Source organism: Montipora foliosa, chromosome 5 (assembly GCF_036669935.1).
Source record: "Montipora foliosa isolate CH-2021 chromosome 5, ASM3666993v2, whole genome shotgun sequence".
Lineage (NCBI taxonomy): Eukaryota > Metazoa > Cnidaria > Anthozoa > Scleractinia > Acroporidae > Montipora > Montipora foliosa.
The window spans coordinates 1,672,263-1,689,762 of NC_090873.1; the positions used below are offsets into that span (position 1 = coordinate 1,672,263).

The 17,500-nt window shown below is 40.4% G+C and overlaps 2 protein-coding genes across 6 annotated transcripts in view; both read right to left on the reverse strand.

Moving 5' to 3' along the window:
- LOC138003335 (uncharacterized) overlaps positions 1–6,094 on the reverse strand; it is a 16,732-nt gene extending 10,638 nt beyond the window's left edge. For both annotated transcript variants that reach the window (XM_068849343.1, XM_068849342.1), the window contains exons 1-2: positions 5,910–6,094; positions 3,190–3,255 (exon numbers count right to left, since the gene is read on the reverse strand). In XM_068849343.1, coding sequence (XP_068705444.1) covers positions 3,190–3,255; positions 5,910–6,056 — 213 coding nt within the window. In that variant the 5' untranslated portion in view covers positions 6,057–6,094. The remainder of the gene's footprint in view (positions 1–3,189; positions 3,256–5,909) is intronic.
- Positions 6,095–6,145: 51 nt separating this feature from the next.
- The window catches only part of LOC138003334 (glutamate receptor 2-like), a 39,133-nt gene continuing 27,778 nt past the window's right edge, over positions 6,146–17,500 (reverse strand). For all 4 annotated transcript variants that reach the window (XM_068849338.1, XM_068849339.1, XM_068849341.1 and 1 more), the window contains 6 exons: positions 17,366–17,500; positions 16,006–16,366; positions 14,053–14,403; positions 13,569–13,739; positions 10,390–10,543; positions 6,146–9,258 (listed from right to left, as the gene is read on the reverse strand). The exon at positions 17,366–17,500 is cut by the window's right edge and continues 60 nt beyond it. In XM_068849338.1, coding sequence (XP_068705439.1) covers positions 9,210–9,258; positions 10,390–10,543; positions 13,569–13,739; positions 14,053–14,403; positions 16,006–16,366; positions 17,366–17,500 — 1,221 coding nt within the window. In that variant the 3' untranslated portion in view covers positions 6,146–9,209. The remainder of the gene's footprint in view (positions 9,259–10,389; positions 10,544–13,568; positions 13,740–14,052; positions 14,404–16,005; positions 16,367–17,365) is intronic.

The following is a 17,500-nucleotide window of genomic DNA, read 5'->3' on the forward strand; positions in this document are numbered from 1 at the left end:
TGATTAACGCTAGTTGAAGTGGTTTTCGACGAACTTTTGCTGAAAAGAAGCCACATTGGAGGCGCGGAAAGGAGAGAATTGGGACAAGTATAGCAGGCGTCAAGCTTGCCCCAGCGCTCTCTGTTTCTTTGTCCAAGATGGCGCCATAGAGTAAATCGAAGGATAAGTTATCACACTTTGCCCGAATACGTCTGCTCTGCAGGCCATATCGGGGGTGGTCTAGCCCACTGGTTTGCGTGACTGGGCAAAAGGGTCGGCAAAGTGATCGGAGAAATCGTTTCCCACCATTGTCCGCCTTCATTCTGGAGACAGATAATTCGTTCCCACAGGCTTATACATCTGGCCCCAGTTGTTCAAACTATGGATAGCGCTATCCGCCGTATAAATCACTATCCACTGGATAACTCAATTGGCTTTGCTAGTGTTTATCCGCTGGATAGCGCTATCCATCGTTTGAACAACTGGAGCCTGGCCTCGGTTGTCCAAAAGGTGGCTAAGGCTATCCACCGAATAAATTATAATCCAGAGGATAAAGACAAGCAAAACGAATTGAGTTATCCCGTGGATAGTACTCACTTGTTCAGTTACCACAACAGAGAAAAGGCAAAATATTGGAAACTAATTAGATTTTTAACTTGATTAATGGTAGCCCACCTTCGCACAATTTGGGCCTGTTATTATATTCGTTTTGTTTAACCGGACGGGGCGAAGTAAGTGAAACCCATTAGCAGTCCGTAACAAACTTGCGTGCTGACGTTCAGAGCGTTTGCCCTTCAACAGAGCGAATTGTAAACCAATAAAAAAACCATTAAAAGAAAACTCAAAACCAAGGCAATTTCACGTTCAAATATCCACGTCCAGACTGTGACAGGATAGTCGGTACACCGCCACTACGCGATTTTATCGAGGCGCAGTGCCTAAAATATATGGCGCACACCTGCAGGCACCCGAATGACAAACTCACCAAGCGCGTTTTATTTGTAAGACCTTAATGCAAGTATTACCGAGACCCGTGGTGTAGAATTTCTTAAATCCTGAATGCGTCCAAGTTCCAAGCACAAAAGGCAACGCAAAATAAAGCAGACCTCACCAGCCTCATGAAGAAGAATCTCAACTTCAAAGTGGAGCTGGACTTCAAAGCGTCAGATATGCATCATGGAGAACAATAACTGAACTGAACTGAACTGTCAATTCGCTCTGAGGCAGGTCCGAAGGACTGACGCTCGAAAAGTCAGAAAAAAGATCTTCTTAAGGTGGTCAATTTTACCTTCATCAGCTCGTTTGATAAAACCAAATTTTTCGTGTTTCACTCCCCTCTAACGCTTCCGTCAAACATTTTCCCGTCGATTTAGTTTGTCTGGAATAATAGGGAGCTAATACACGAGACGTCGTTAAGTCGCGAACAGCAACCGGAGGTGAGCTGTTTTCCTTTTTAAAGTGCCCCTGTGATCAAAAAAACCACTTCCTTTTTTCCTTCAGATTTTGAAAGTGTGTTTGCTTAACACCTGACTGGCAAAATTTTGAGCTTTGATTTTTATCCAAAGGCCGTTTACTTTGAGTGTAAGTTTTGGATTTCACGGTCCGCCATTACTCCCGTTCAAAACTGACCGATTGGACCTCAGACGGTTGGATCCAGGGAAAAGTGACGTCAGAGGCTCACTAGCTTAAAATTTCAGAGTGTGAACGCAGCTTATTATAAATGCAAAGCGTGAGTTTAAAAGTCTGAAAGCCCAAAACCCCAGTGCTGCATATTAATTCTGCGGCGTACACGTATTGCATTCTTAAACTAGTGAGCCTTTGACGTTATTTTCTCCTGGATCCAGCTATCTCAAGAACATAATGTTAGTAATGGCGGACCATTAAATAGGAAAATTACAGTTAAAATAAAGAGGTGTCTTTTTGAAATCAAGGCTTAAAACGTGGGTCACTTAGTGTTTTGTTAACATAGTTTTGAAATCCAAAGAAAAATATGAATTGATTTTTTGGTCACAGGGGCACTTTAAGACGCGTTTTTGAGATACGAAGGGCAACCGGAAATGAGCTGTTTTGCCTTTTAACTTGTACACCAGCACACAACCACATTTAGATTGCTAACTATATTAACCATCTCCATTAGAGATGATAGGTATATAAAATCTTGGAGGCACAGTGTCCTGACACTGTCCTGTCCTCCTCTTCCAGTTGCCATCCGCGTCTAAAAAACGTGCGTGCTTAAGCTCCCTAACAACGGGCAAGATACGCATCATGCGTCCTGGTGAACTATCCGTTTGGTTCGTCTTGGAAGACGTACTAAGTAACAAAACATTTGATTTGTTCAGCAGAAATTTGATTTGAGTTTACAGTCTCCCTATCAGTTTGTTGGTTATTTGTACTCTGTAAAGGATGATGTCGTGATTTGCCAAATCAGGTACTTGATGAGATGTGGAATTTTTTGTAGAGCACGGGTAGTTTTCCCTCCATAACACTAGGGCTTAAGGTTGTGTTCTTTGACCATTACTAACCCAAAACTAACAGAAATCTTCAACGATTTACCAACAACGATTTAAACTACTGAAGTTTCACCAACTTTAAATGGGAAGCAGAGACGAGCTTCACTGAGAACATGGCGTGCCAACTACTTCCAGTATAATAGTCACTTGACGATTTCAAACTCAAGTTAAAAATCATAACCATTGTATGTGAATTGAATGTAATATTTGTATCTTCGTGATGTTGCAAAAAGCTTTCTTTTATTAATGGACGTTAGTTTACGTATTGGTTGCTATCGCGTTACTTTCGAAATGGGCATGTAAGAGCAATTTTAGTGGAATTATTATCAATACAGAAGAAAACTTTACGATTTCAAACGTTGTACCTGATACCGACCCACCATATCGGTTCTCAAAACAGAACAACACGAATTCAGCATCTTTCAGTAGCTAATCACGTTGGCCAGTATTGTGCACTCCGTTACCAAATGAGCCCAGATAAGGACAACGAAAATAGACTGGTAGCAACACGCCTAGACTAATGCGTGATTTCGGCTGCAAATTACTTTTCCATTACCAGCTTTTACTTACACATTTCTTCACTGATTTGTTGGTAGCCTTAAAACTTAAATGAGCTCTTGGCCATTGGGCAACTCACCGAGAAATAACCATGGGATAACGGCCAATGATTTAATCTCAGTTCTAACTTATCAGGACTTACCAGACAGTTATTAGGGTTGTTATCATCCCTGGCGCCCAGAATACCCAGAATACCAGCAACAATAATCTGCAAAGATAAAACGTGAAGTAAGAAGTCTTTAATTTTTTACAAGATTATAAAAAAGTTGTCACGGCCATCACCCTAACAGCAATCTTGGTCAAATCTGTTACAAAAAAACCTAAGCTGAAGTCTGATCTTCGAAATGAGTCTTTAAGCAATTTATGGATGTCAAGGCATGGGCGATTCAACTCGAAGAGACCTTGATTATTCGGATATCGCAAAAAAAGCAAATCTTGTGCATTGTCTTTCGAAAAGTCAAGCTACAAAAATATTTGAACTGGTGTAACCCCATATTAGTTTTTTCAGGCTAAAATGCGCAAGGAGATCTAACTAATTTTGCGGGAGCCTTGAAAAGTAATTCCTATCGTACGTATCCCACGATTCTTAAAAAAACTGGTTAGAATGCCAGTTGCATGTCGACAACGACATCCGTCATCATTGAGGTCAAAATGTTGTGGAGCCCAGTGAGTCCATAACAAATTTTGACCACTGTGATGACGAACATCGTTGTCGATAAGAGTACAAACAAGACTGAACCACTTTAGATTTGTTTTTTATTACCATATTCAACACCAAAGAAAGTGATTATTTCATAGCGTGACCAAAATCATGACACAAAAAAGAGCAAAGCGTTGTCTACAACTTTCTCGCAATATGATTGATTGTTGCGCTCATATGCATGTGTTCCCGAGAATTTTTTTTCAGGTGTCTGTAAGAAAGAATTGCTTAAATTTCCCAGAAAAGTGCAAGCATCACTTCTATCTTTCGTCTCTAACCCGCACTTCACATAACACATTTCTTTTAAAAAAGCCTTTCACAAAAGGTCAAACTGGTAGAGTCACGCCAACACGAGCGATAAAGATCGCCCAGAAATGATACACCAATACCATTACGAAAACAGTTTCCGGGCCGACTCAAAATCGATTCAAACGTAAGTGAACACTATTTCATCGTACTCTCGTTGTGGTTTCCACGATACGTCATCGCGGCCATTAGCTTCTTTTGTTCGTCCACCAGCATTGTGTACATTACATATTATTGAGTCTCTAGAGATCGGTTGAAAACAATTTATAATGGAAAACTCACTTTTCAAATGGCTTCGAAGTGACTTATATAAGATATCGACAATATCAGCCATGGGAACAAAAAAACAACAACACCCATTTCATTTTCGTTTCTTTGTACGCGAAAAATATTCATGATTCGATATCTTCGAGTGCGTCACTCTCCAACTGCGCCGTGTAGACCACTTTCATAAATAGCGACCACCTTATATACTCTTTTGTATTTATGTTAACTAGACACACTACCCTCATTTTGAAACAAATATTCTTTTGAAATTTACTCGTCGTAGCCAGGCTACGAGAATTTTATTTGGCCACCATTATGAAAGATGTCTATTTTGAGGCGCCTTTTTAGCAACTAAAATAGACCCAGGATATACGAACTTCCTGCCTGTATGTGCGTCGTAATAGAACGCCCAAGAGTTGAAGATGGCATACGATGTATAAAGGAGGCAATTTAAGGAAGAGGGTGACTTCATTGTGTAACTTTAAAATATCTTCTGTTTGCCGGTGGTTGATTTTTTTTTTTTTGACAGAGAAAGGGTCTAGCAAAATCAATTGGATTACAGTATTATTGAACATTAATCATGCATGACGAGATTACTTAAGACGCTGGCAAAACAGAGTTTCCCGAACCCCGACAACTATAAAATTTTGCCCACGATCAAAACATTTATGTTAAAGCATTGATAGCTCGAGTTAGCCAGGGATAGATCTGAAATAAAAGCTGAGGCCTAAGTACAACTCACCTTTGTTTTGTGACTCCTTCTGAAAACGAGGCTCCTCCATAACATTAGAGTTCTTCCGCATATTTTGCCATCAAATCCAAAAAACATCGAGTCTTCGAAAAGTACAGTTGTTTTAAATTCTGATTATGCTACTACTTACTCGCTTCACTCGCTCAGCATAAAAAATACAGAAGATGTACTTCTCAAATTGGTTCGCAGTGGCTCATTGTAAGGGATTGATTTTATTATCGGCTACAAGAACGAATAAACATTGCATTTAGTTCCAGATTTTTCGTTTCTTTGTACCATTTAGTCTCCTATTCTATCACCACACTCCTCGATTGCCCACTCTTCAACCACTGGCGCCGCACAGCAAAACTTTGAAGCGCCTTCTTGCTTCAGTGGTCCAGATATTAACATGTTTATAAAAACATCGATCTTTCGTCTGTACCACGCCTGACTGCTTTCGTTTCAATTTCTGAAAAAACTCGAATCATATCTTGTCAAGGAAGACCTGACCACCTCGTCTGAAGAGCAGATAAACAAATCGGGTTAAGCGTTTGACAGAAAACTCACAAGGCGCACGAGTAAAAGAATGTTTCGATAGCAAATCAAGCAATTCAGCCGCGTCATGGTTATAATTAACGTAACTAATAAGATTACAAAAGTTTTCGGTATAGAGAGAAAAATGAGCTTGCAAAGTACATAACGACGAACAGTACGCCCCTAAATAAACCAGACTAAAACAACTGTACAGTCTGAATTTATCTCTCAATGAGGTACGAACTACCGATGCGAGAGAACTCGGAGCTTTCTTAAGCGGAAAAAACTTCGACTTCGTGCCGAGCTATCCGTTCTCAAAACTTACCCAAATGCCGACCCAGATTCCAAAGGCTACATAAGACGTCCAATGTTTAACGGCCAAGATGGATATGATTCCGAGTGCGAACATTAAACCACCGAACACTATTTGTGAGATAGCTAGGCCTCGCAGAGTACCCGCTCGATACACCATGTTGACTGAGACAGTTTAGGTACTGAATTAGGATTGCAATAAGGGAGGGGTGACTCAAATCCCCGAGGAAGGGGAGTGGGGGTTGAATAATAGTCCCAGGACCCGAAACTTGTCTTTCGCATTTCGTGTGCTACAAATCCCTTCTTGTCTTCAAAAGAGAGATATTCCAAAGCACGAAACTTTGATATCCTTGTTTTTAATGGTTTGTCGCAAAGAATGCAAACGCTAGGAAACTACCACAATCCAAATAGAAACGCAATCCCGTTCGTGACAACGAGGCTCATTGGTCCAAGGAGCTCGAAGACGGAAGAATAATTTACTGGTAGCCATAATGAATAGCGCCGTGAATAGCCTACCCACAAAGTAGAGCCATATATCTTGCAAACTGGGTATTTTACTTCAATAAGGAAGGAAAAATAGAGGATATTACATGGCCGCTTGGGGATACGAATTTTATCTTCGAGTGCTGAAAGTATCTCTCACGAGTGAGCGAAGCGAACGAGTGAGAGATACTTTCAGCACGAGTAATAAGTGAAAGTTATTTTTCCCTTTCAGCACGAGTAATAAGTGAAAGTTATTTTTCCCTTTCTACTTCCCCACTGGAAAACAACAAAAACCACACTGAAACATTCATCCAATCAAACTGCTTTGTTTTGCAGACAATAAGGAAACGTGCTGCACGATTGCTTCTCCTGAGTAGACCCCTTTTGTGAGGTCAAGAGTCACGGCGTAAATTCAAAATTAGCATAGTTACCAGGTTACTCTGGCTCGTAGCCAATCAGATAAAGAGACATTATATTAGCAAGAGATGGGCTCCTGATATTGAAAAACTAGACTAAAATAAAATGAATTATAGATCTTTGCATTGTGTTGTTGGAGAAGCATTCTACGATCTTCATATAGCGCCAAAATGTTTTATTGCACAATCGTGGTTGACGTTTTCAGATAAAGTGCTTTCGAGGAGTTCCGGTGCCCATGAGTAGGAGCTTGCCTCCCCCATACAAGCCCTATGAGTCAACCTTTGCCCGTATCTTTCTATTTTTAGAACCAACTCTTCAGCAGAAGACTCACATTTACATCAATTTACATCAATTCGCACAATTTGTGTACATTGTTTTTGTTATTTTTGTCTTCGTTAGACAATGTCTAACAATGTCAATGGCCATTTAAACAGTGTGTACAGTGCCGAACAACTCGTGGCGTTCTAAAAGTGGAAAGATACGGTGCATGTGGAGGCTCTAACTCATGGGCTCCTGGTATCGCTCACAATTCTTGAGGCGCCCGCAAACGAGGAAACAATGATCCGGAAGCAAATGTTTCCGCGTTTGCGGCATCAGGAAACATCTGTTGCGGAAGCGAATTGTTTCTCAATTTGTTCAGAAACGTTTTGCGTCCTCACTAAATGCTTCCTCGTCTGCGCGCCGAGGAAACGTTTCCTTTCCCCTTTCCTAAAAAACCAACATTTGACTTGATTTGCGTTTAATTGTTAATTTCAGTTGGCAGTGTTCCCAAATAGTGCTCCAGCCCTAGAACGACTTGACATTTATACCTTTCCTTTCCGTAACAATGTTTCCTCGTTTGTGGGCGCCTTTAATTGCCTATCACCTCAACAAACGTTTCCACTTTATTTGTTCTCCGAAATTGTCGCAAATATATTTTGTTTTTTTAGAACCTTTTGATTGAAAATTCACCTTTTTATTCGCTTTGAAACACGGGAATAGTGGTCACATTTTGATCGGTAACCAGGCAATAAAGGGACTCCGGTAATGTTGTCGCAGTAGCCTTTGTGGACTTAAGAAAAGCGTTTGATAGCGTATCACATGAAATCTTACTGAAAAAGCTGGAATATAATTTCTGTATCACGGGAGTGTTACTAGATTGGATTAAGCACTACTTGAGTGGAAGAATGCAGTTCACCGTGCTTAATGGGGTCAAATCTGACATGTTACCAGTAACAACTGGCATACCACAGGGATTTGTTTTAGGCCCTATTTTGTTCACTTTATTTACTAACGATCTGCCCGCCGCGATTACCATGGGATCTCTATTTATGTACGCGGACGATACGTCAATTTTCTGCATCGGAGGGTCTGCAGATGCGGCGATTGCTTCTTTGAATCGAGCTCTACAGGAGGTTTACAGGTGGTGATTAGAAAATCGCTTAACCCCTCACCCGGCTAAGAGCGAAGTTATGTTAATTAGTACACAAGCCATTATAAGACCGCTATACCTCCTATATTTTTGGGTAAATCGGTTTTAAGCTACGTCACAAAATCGCGTCTTCTCGGAATGATCGTGGATGATAAGCTTACTTGGATACCACATATGCTACAACTAAAGAAAAACTTTGCAAACAAAATAGACTTATTAAGGCGCTCAATGTTTTTGCCCAAATATGTCCTTTTAAAGTTTTATTTTAGTGTAATATTACCTTCTGTGAAGTATGGTATTATTTTATGGGGTTCGTGTACTAATTCGGATCTTCTGTGCTCAATTGAGAAACTACACTGCAGAGCAGCTAAAATTGTCTATAACTTATCCAAAGATAGGGCATTTAGTGAAGGTCTCAATGTTTCGGGATGGGATACGATCAGTTTAGATTACAACTTTCAATTCTTTAAATTTTTATATAGAGCGAGTAAAGTCTCACTACCTGAGTGTCTAATTAATAACATTTTCATAAGGCGGAAATGCAGCTATTCATTAAGAGACCAAGAAGCAATCATGATATCCAGATTCAATACTAGATAATGATTGTTAAAAGGACTCACTAGCATATGGAGGTTCAGTGCCTTGGAACTTTGCAACCATTATGTTAAAAATGTAGGTAGTATCGACCCCAAGAAACTTCGTAGTCTACTCAGGAGAAATGATCACTTCAGGAGTTTTACCTTTACTGGTTTATCAGGCTTAACAGTTAGGAATAGATTAACTGATTATACGTATTTTTAAGTTGAGAAGTAAAAAATTTAAAAATTTTTAAATGTTAATGTTTTACTGTATTATAGCTTCTTACTTAGGATGTTTTAGAAATGTAATTACTTTGTTAAGTACACGACCCCACAAGCTTTTTAGCTTTAACTCCTATCGTGTATAAATAAAGATTCTATTCTATTCTATTGTGTCGTGCATTTGTGTCAACTGTTCACGCGTTCAAACTGCTGAGGAAAAAGGTGGATCTTGAATTGGACCAAGGTTCGGCCTGCAAATAAAATGCAAGTAAATGAAATGTTTCGTCTTTACCACACTCCAGAAGATGAGCATGACGGTAATGGTGACACAAAACACCAACAAAATGAAGATGACGCCTGCTTGAATCTTCGTTGCTTTGCTCGAGAAAGCCTTTTTTTAAATCCAAACTTTTCATCGCTCCAACGATCGATCCTGTTCCAGTCCTTCCCCGACAGGTCACGAAAAAACGTGACAAACTAAATTTTCCAAGAGCTTTGCAACATCACATCGATTTTACTCGTTTGGATCATCGGTGACCCCTATTTTTTTAAATCATGAATCACTTACTCTACTTACTATCTACAAAATATGGTGAAATGAAAAAAATCACACCATAAGAAGTTATCTTTTTAAAAAAATTTCTTTTCTCGTGCCATCGACTTTCGGAAGTGGTTGCAACAGGTAGCGCTTACGAAAACGCTTGCTGAGGATGAACTCTGTTTACGACATCCTTAGCGGCATGAAATTTGCTACAAATCCCACTCCTAAAAAGTTATGCACGGAAACCTTCCCTCTAACAGTTAATTTTTATGATTTTCGATGGATGAGCAGATGAGGCTACATCTCGTTATGATGACCGATTTATCCAAATTGAGGCATTTTGCCATTGTCACTTTCTCCGAAACAAAGTCGGTGATCCCCCAATGTTTTTTTTCATTTTTGGATTAAGTACTTTATGACCTAACTCTAGGCGAGAAATGAAGAAAATCTCACTGTAGGAAGAGTTTGGCGCGAACGTCCTTAACGGCCAACCTTCAACCGACAGGCTTTTCGACCGTTTGTTTTCGATATGAAAATTCGCCATTGCTTAACGTAGCGATCTGATTGGATGAACTTCAGCTTTGCAAGATTTCTGTGTATGACAATTGTTTCACGGCTCGCCAATTGAAGGTGGGCCTTCAAACATCTAATGTCGCATTTGAAAATTTGTAGACGCATGACTTTGTAGAGCTCGCAGACCAGAGGGACACGTTGTCCATTCAGGACCTAGATAAACGACCCAGCCCCCCAAGAGTTCTAGTAAATCGATGTCGATTTTTCGCCCGTCGCCAAACTACTAGTTTCCCAAGAATTAAGTCATCATTCCTACATTATTACAAACCTTATGACCATCTTGTTCAAACTCGACTTCTTGATTTCCTTTTTGTGCCAGTATCTTTCAACAAACAGTGTCAAGAACGCAGTCACTATCCCAGAGATGAGCACCACGTACACACCTATCATGCTTTCCAAACCTATTCGCTGACGAGACAAGGCTGAAAGAGAGAAAGAAAAATAGGTACGCACTACGTACGTGTGGTAGTGCAGTAACTTGATGTCGTGCTTTATTTCATAACTGTCAACTGAGCTGCGTTTTGTTTTCCAGGACGTAACATGTAGCTCTAATAGTACACGATATCGTTTTGGTATCGTAAATCATTATAGTGCCATGGTAGATGTCTTCGGTAAATAGCCCCCTGAGAATACATGTAGTTACTAGTGAAATACTAAACCCAGAAAGATTGATGAAAATAAGTGGGAATCAAGAAACATTGGCTTCGAGACCGACATGAAGTTCAACTTCTTTTTCACAGCATGTTAACGCATCATTGTGTACTCTGAGCGTCTGAGAGTTTCCACGACAAAGGTTCACTGAAGTTCACTGAAGTTAAGCCCTATCCGGCGGGCTTAGTATCTAGATAGGAGACCTTAAAATACACGACCAGCTGAAAGATACATAGGTCCGAAAATTATATTTTATCGCGCAAAAATGCGAACTAAGCAAGGTACAGGCTTTGTTAGCTTGCTTTATGCAAAAGAAATATTGATGCAAAAGTAAATAATTATTTATACAAAGTTTTTAGGAAGAACACAAGGAAGTTTTTAGGAAGTGTCGATTGAGAATTAAAAAAATTGCCATCAGCAACAAAATTTGCGACATGAAAACAACATGAATTTCGTGCCGCGAATATAAAAAGTTGCTTTCAGCGAAAAACATTTTCGGAGATTTTTGCTACGTTCAATTTTTCTATTGTACTTTTGGCTGCACAAGTAAATCCCAAAATCGAAAGTGAAAACGATTTCAGAGGCGCATGTGGTCTCGTCACAAATATTTAGTTATCCATCCATTTTTTCTCTTCTTTTAACCAAGTGATTCGTGCAATTTGTAAGGACCGAAATCAACACCCTGGGTCAGTTAACCTTTAAATCACGCCTCTTTCCTATTGGTTCTCAATTTGATTAACGGTGCTCTGATTTGTTAGTTCTTGCTGAAATGAATTGCTAATACAGAAATTTACAGAATGAATCGAATCGAACTTGTAATCCGAAGGTCAAGGGTCCAAGTCCCTCTTGGAGTACGCGATCGTTTTCTGAATATACACGAGTTTCAATCGAGAAAAAAAAAACCAAACACGTCCCTTCAGTAATTAATTGATTTGTCAAAGCTCTGTTACATCACAATTGCGTCACAATTTTCGATTGGGACAATGGACCATTGTTCCACTCTCAATAATGGCTGAAGTTTGCCCGAAGGAATCCATAATTTCTTTGATTACTACAAAAAAAGAAAAAATAAAGACAAGAAATCATGCGAAACGGGTAGAGATGGGCAGCCTCGAAGAAGAGGAATCAATAACATGCTTAAGGTTGCCTCAAAATTTTGTGGAGATGGACGAAAAAAATGAATACTTGCAATGTTTCGAATCATCAAATAACCAAGATACGAAATCAAAAACGGAAATAACGATCGAGGAAAAGGAAAGTGTGAAACGAGCGGCTGACGAGAGTGAAGGGGAAAAACCGAATTTAAAACGTCGAAAAGAATCCCTTCATAAATGTCTCCTAGATTGTGACAGATCCTTAAAAAACCTGAAAATTTGCAGAGATGCAAAGGATGAGGAAAATGAAAATTGACTTCTTCCGTTACCGTTCTCAGATCGACGACGTGAAAAACTGAAAAGTCGCCTATACTTCCGTTACAATGTTTTAGTTGTGTTTATGTCTAGATAACGAGCGTAAAAAAGCGTTTTTCTATGTTCTTTATGCTAGGGTTAGGGCTAGAAAACTACGAAGGGTTTCAGGCTGCCGATTTACAAGAAATTAAGTGCACTCGTATCACTCATTTATGACGCACACAAGGAGGCGCATGACACTTCCTTTACCAAGCCCCCGTGGCTGTGTATTTAACAATTATTCCTCGAGCCCGAATGGGCTCTGAGTCAATAGCCCATGAGGCCGAAGGCCGAATGAGTTATTGACTCAGAGGCCATGAGGGCGAGAGGAATGATTGTTTTAGTAAAATCCAACTAGTTGGTCAAAAAAATATCGAGACAAAACATCTTTCGCTAGTTAAAGCTAGACTTTAATTGTTGTTTTGGTTTTCAAAGCCGGCGCTTTTCGCTACTAGTGGGCTATAACAAATACCCTACTAGTAGCTCAACCAATCAGAACGCAGCATTGATAATAGACCACTAGTTGGATTTTACTAATAACGTATATTCCCTGTGAAACAATAAATTATTTGAGAATGTCCTACGGTGTGCAAAGAGGACATAATATCATGTGTTTGCTGTTTCTTTTATTTGACGTAAATTCAATTTGCATCCGACTAAAGAAACGTGCCGTAAGTTGAGACGCATATTTTAATAAGTTAAATTTAAAACTACGACCTTCCGATTACCCCATTCGTATGATTGCACCCAGGGAGTCGTATCATAACTAAGTGAGGTACGATCGCCCGGATTGAATGCAATCCTTCCTCTCTTCCCTCTCTCTTTAGGGTATCCTTCTCAGGACTACATTCTCCCGGTCGATCGTACTTCACTTAGTCGTAATTACTAGGTTGGATTCTCTAGAGCGGTTTTCAATTGAGTGTCGTAAAACAAATACTAAAGTAATTACTTCGTCCAATCACAGTTGCTCAAAGCGCAGAAAAAATCGCGCGTGCAAGTAGCAATTGGTTTTGGATTTCCTTCTCATTGGTTGATAAACTGGCGCGAGATTCTTAAACCAATCGCTAATCGTAGCAAGTGCAATTGCGCAATACATGCGACAGTCATTTCAAAACTGCTCTATCACGAATCTATGCAATACACGTGAGATCGTGGTGCCCCTACAGGTCAATGGAAGAGCATCCGCATTGATCATCGGGAGGTCGTAAGTTGGGATCTTGCAAAGAAGCACTCGGATTTTTCCGAGTATCCCCGAGGCACCATGAGAATAAACGCATGATTCCATAATCACTTAACATCTAAAATCACCTTCATCACAAGTTATCCTGTGCATCTATTTTATTCTTACTTGCAACTTCTTCCTCTGGACAGTGGTTCGCTGTATCCCACCATTTGCGTTTGAGCCCATCGAGGAAGGTAGTTTCAAAAAGTCGCAAAGTAGCAAGTGTAAAATCATTTACATAAGGTGAATTGGCTTGGAACGCGAACGAGAGACCTTTTGAAGTAGTTAACCCCGTCACTGAAGAAGAACAGATTGATTTACGATTGTGAAATGATTCTCTCTGAACACCACCGGCAACAAGAGTTACATTACATTCCCTCTATAAAGGGAACAATCCTCAGGTTATTTGCATGTTACGACTTGTCATTGAAAAGAAAATAGCGTTCGACATACCTGGTATATTGTTTACAGGAGAAAATAAGAGAAAAAAACACAAGTATATTCATGCTCATACGCTCACACGCTTTGAAGCGCTTGTGAAAGTAACTGCATGTGTCCCTAGAGGTGCAGACAAAAACAGATCTGGTAGGGGTACTTAGGTGTCTCTTACCTACTTTGAGATTACATGGTGGTTGGTTAGCAATATACTGCAGCATCGGTCCATCGGAAATGAACACAAACTTATCCTTCTCCCTCACCCATCGGACACCTTCCTCGGCATTTTTCACTCTCTCCATTCTCGACCAGATCTTTTGGTGCAAGTAGTATGTGCTCGACTGGAAGAAGGCGTGGGTACTGGACGAATCGAGGACTCCAACCTGGTAGGAAGACTTGACGATGTCCTCGAGATTGGCAATAGGATCCTCAGCGTTCTTTACAGTGAAGAAAGCTGCTAGATTCGCAGTGTATGTAGAAACCCAGATGAGAATGCAAAACCAATAACAACCCGCAAGAATACGGCCTAGAAAAAAGAAGAAAAGTAAGAAAAAAGTACTGTTCCCGCCGGCAAAAAAAGGCAATCAAGAGGCATAAATTTGTTGTTTGCAAAAAATAAATAACCGAGCGCAAGGGCTGTACTGGGGAATATTGGCCCGGGTTCGTGGCAGTACGGACCGAGCGCAACAACGACCGAGGGCCAATATTCTTCAGTACGACCCCGAGCAAGTGAGGTTAGTAAGTTTTTTATTATATGGCATCGTTTATTTGAGCGATCGGACACGTCTCCGCTTGGTGGATGTTCATAATCTTCGTCGCCCCCTTTAACATGTGAAACTAGACTTGTACTGTTGTGAGGACAAAACTTAAATGCCGCTTTTAAAAAACGTTTTGTGTTTTGCTCAACTTGAATTTCCCGGGAGAGAGAGAAAAAATAAGGAGACGGACCGTTTCCAAGGTAATGGTCCATACTGTAAAATCCTGACCAAAAACCATCCAATCAAAGTGCTCCATTTAGCCTGAGGATTGCTTGCCATATAATGATGAAACTTAGTCTCCAATTTGAGAATATTCTTGTCATTCGCCCCAACTAAGGAGCAAATTCGACAAAAATACACGAAGACAAACAGAGAATTTTCAAAGTTTTAAGACAAGAAGTAGCTTGGACTTTTTCGTTTACCTCAAATAAGTTTTTTTCATATTCGGGTTTCCGTAAAGAGAAATAGAAATTTCCGTTTGCCGTCCCTTCAAAATGGGAAAATTTGAAGGTTATAGGAAGGTCAAAAACACCTTAAAAACTCGAACTATTTTAACCATCAATACATAGCCAAACGTTGAAACCTGAAAAAAAAAAAACAACTCAAGTTTCTACTAATTCGAAAGGGCGTACGAACGGGTTTAAAGGTCTTTAAAATGACAATTAATTCACTCTTGTGACCGGACTATATGCAGCAGTGTTGATAGACTGACGACAGTGATCAACGTAATGGAGTTCTTAAAGAAAGGTCGACGACGATGATCTTTGATGCTTTATTGCAACCGGTTTCGGTGCGTAAATTGTGTACAAAGCAACCAGGAAATAAGCGGCGTGAACGACGGTGACGAAGAGAAAACTGAAAATGTTATCGTCGTGTACTCACGTCATGCATAGACCCTTAAATATCGTCATTTTACGCCGTTGTTCTGGCGAGGAAAAAACAGAATAGAACAATGGCGACAAACGCATTTCTGGTGGGAGGGCGGGAGGAGAATAAAGCTGTCCTTTTTTTTTTCTGTCATTAGACTGATGGTTTTCGCTTTCTTTCTGGTTGAGGTCGGCTGGCGTTCCTAAGATCCCCGATGTCCTTTTTTTTTGGTAATGGTAATGGTTTTATACACCGCACATATCACATAGAGTCCCATGGTGAGATCGACCCAAGTCTGTCAGGACGCCTCTGGCAGCCGCTATCAGTCCAAATTTGATCTTACCCACCTACTGAACCCAAGCATGAATGTGGAAAGAGGACGGACCATAACAAAGGGGGTTCTCCCCACTTTTTGTGAGGGTTTTGTTGAGTTGTTTTAGAAATCAATATGTTCATCTACTTATACTTCTTCATTCTAAAACACCGATTGACTACACTCTCACCTGATAAGCTTCTTGGGGTGTTATCACCTCCTTGTTGTAGCATACAAGCAACTGAGAACCACAGACTATTGAAATAATTGAATTCTTCCGAAGTGCCTTTGCCGTCTTCTTGCTTGTAACCATACGGACTATAATAGTTGATTACAAACACAGAGATCGAGATGATGACAATAGTGGCCAGGGTACAGAACCATACTTCAAGTTTAAACGGGTTCATGAACTGCAGAAAACCAATTTCTTTTTCTGATGTCCGTTTCCTGATTAACACATCCTCAGTAAAACACATAAAGGGCATCATGAAGTCCACGGCCTTTTCACGAAGTACTGTGGCAGTCAACGGGCCTACCGCTACGTCAGCGTTCTGAGAATCGATAAGAGTCAGTGAATTGAAGGAAAAGAGAAGCTGCTGAGACATTAACCTTTGTGCAGGAGCATCTCAGTTTGCACACAAATTGTGCACGGGGGTTTTTAATCGAAACTGAAGTATTCAGTTTTGTAGGTTTGGAGTTTTGATTACGAAGTTACCAAAGAGTACACAGTTCACATGTATGGACAATACAAATAACCGATCGTATGAAGGGAGTAGTGCGGCCCAATGGTTAAGGCGCTTGCCTTAAGATCCGCGGATCCCGGGTTCAAGACACGTTCTGACCACTGGATGAATTTGTTCCTGGTAATCCCTGGTTCAACCTCTCTCAGCTGCGCCTGTAAATAGCCATCTGGTTTGCCTCCGGCCAGTTGGGGTTCTTAACAGTTGTATTTCATTAATTAAGGTACGCCACGAAAGCTTTGTAACAAACAACTTTCACCTATCACACAAGTACACAATTCCTCGATTTTCCTGCTCTCTCGTACATACAAAAGTTCCCGGGTATGTAACGATACCGACTCCACTGACTGCTCTGATTGACCGACGATGTCAAACTGAGTGAATAGTCTCTAAGACCTAATTAACTAATTGACTGACTGAAAGAAAAGGAAATAGGAAAAGGAATTTTAGTTAAGCTAGTGTTTAATCTTTCTAACGCTGGAGTACAAATTGAGACACTGAAAACTGAAATTAAAAATAACGCAAATCAAGCCAAATGTTTTTGAGGAGAGGGGAAACCGGAGTACTCGAAGAAAACCTCTCGGTGCAAAGTAGAGAACCAACGAACTCAACCCACATAAGACGCCGAGTCTGGAAATCGAACCCGGGCCACACTGGTGGGAGGCGAGTGCTATAACCACTGCCCCATCCCCGCACACTGATTCATTGTCTGGTTGAGTGATAAACGTATTGACTGACTGTTCAATCGACTAAAGGTTTCACTGACTAAAAGGTTACTGAGCGATTCCCAAGTCATCAATTTTTACACACCTTTCTATCCAGCTCTCCAACCATGCCGTTCCAAGTCCCATTTTCTGTCAAAGCGCCATATTTTCCATCTGGTACAACGTAGATTTCGTACGTAAAATGAAGTGTCCTGGCCAGTTCATTTAACAGGTCCATGCA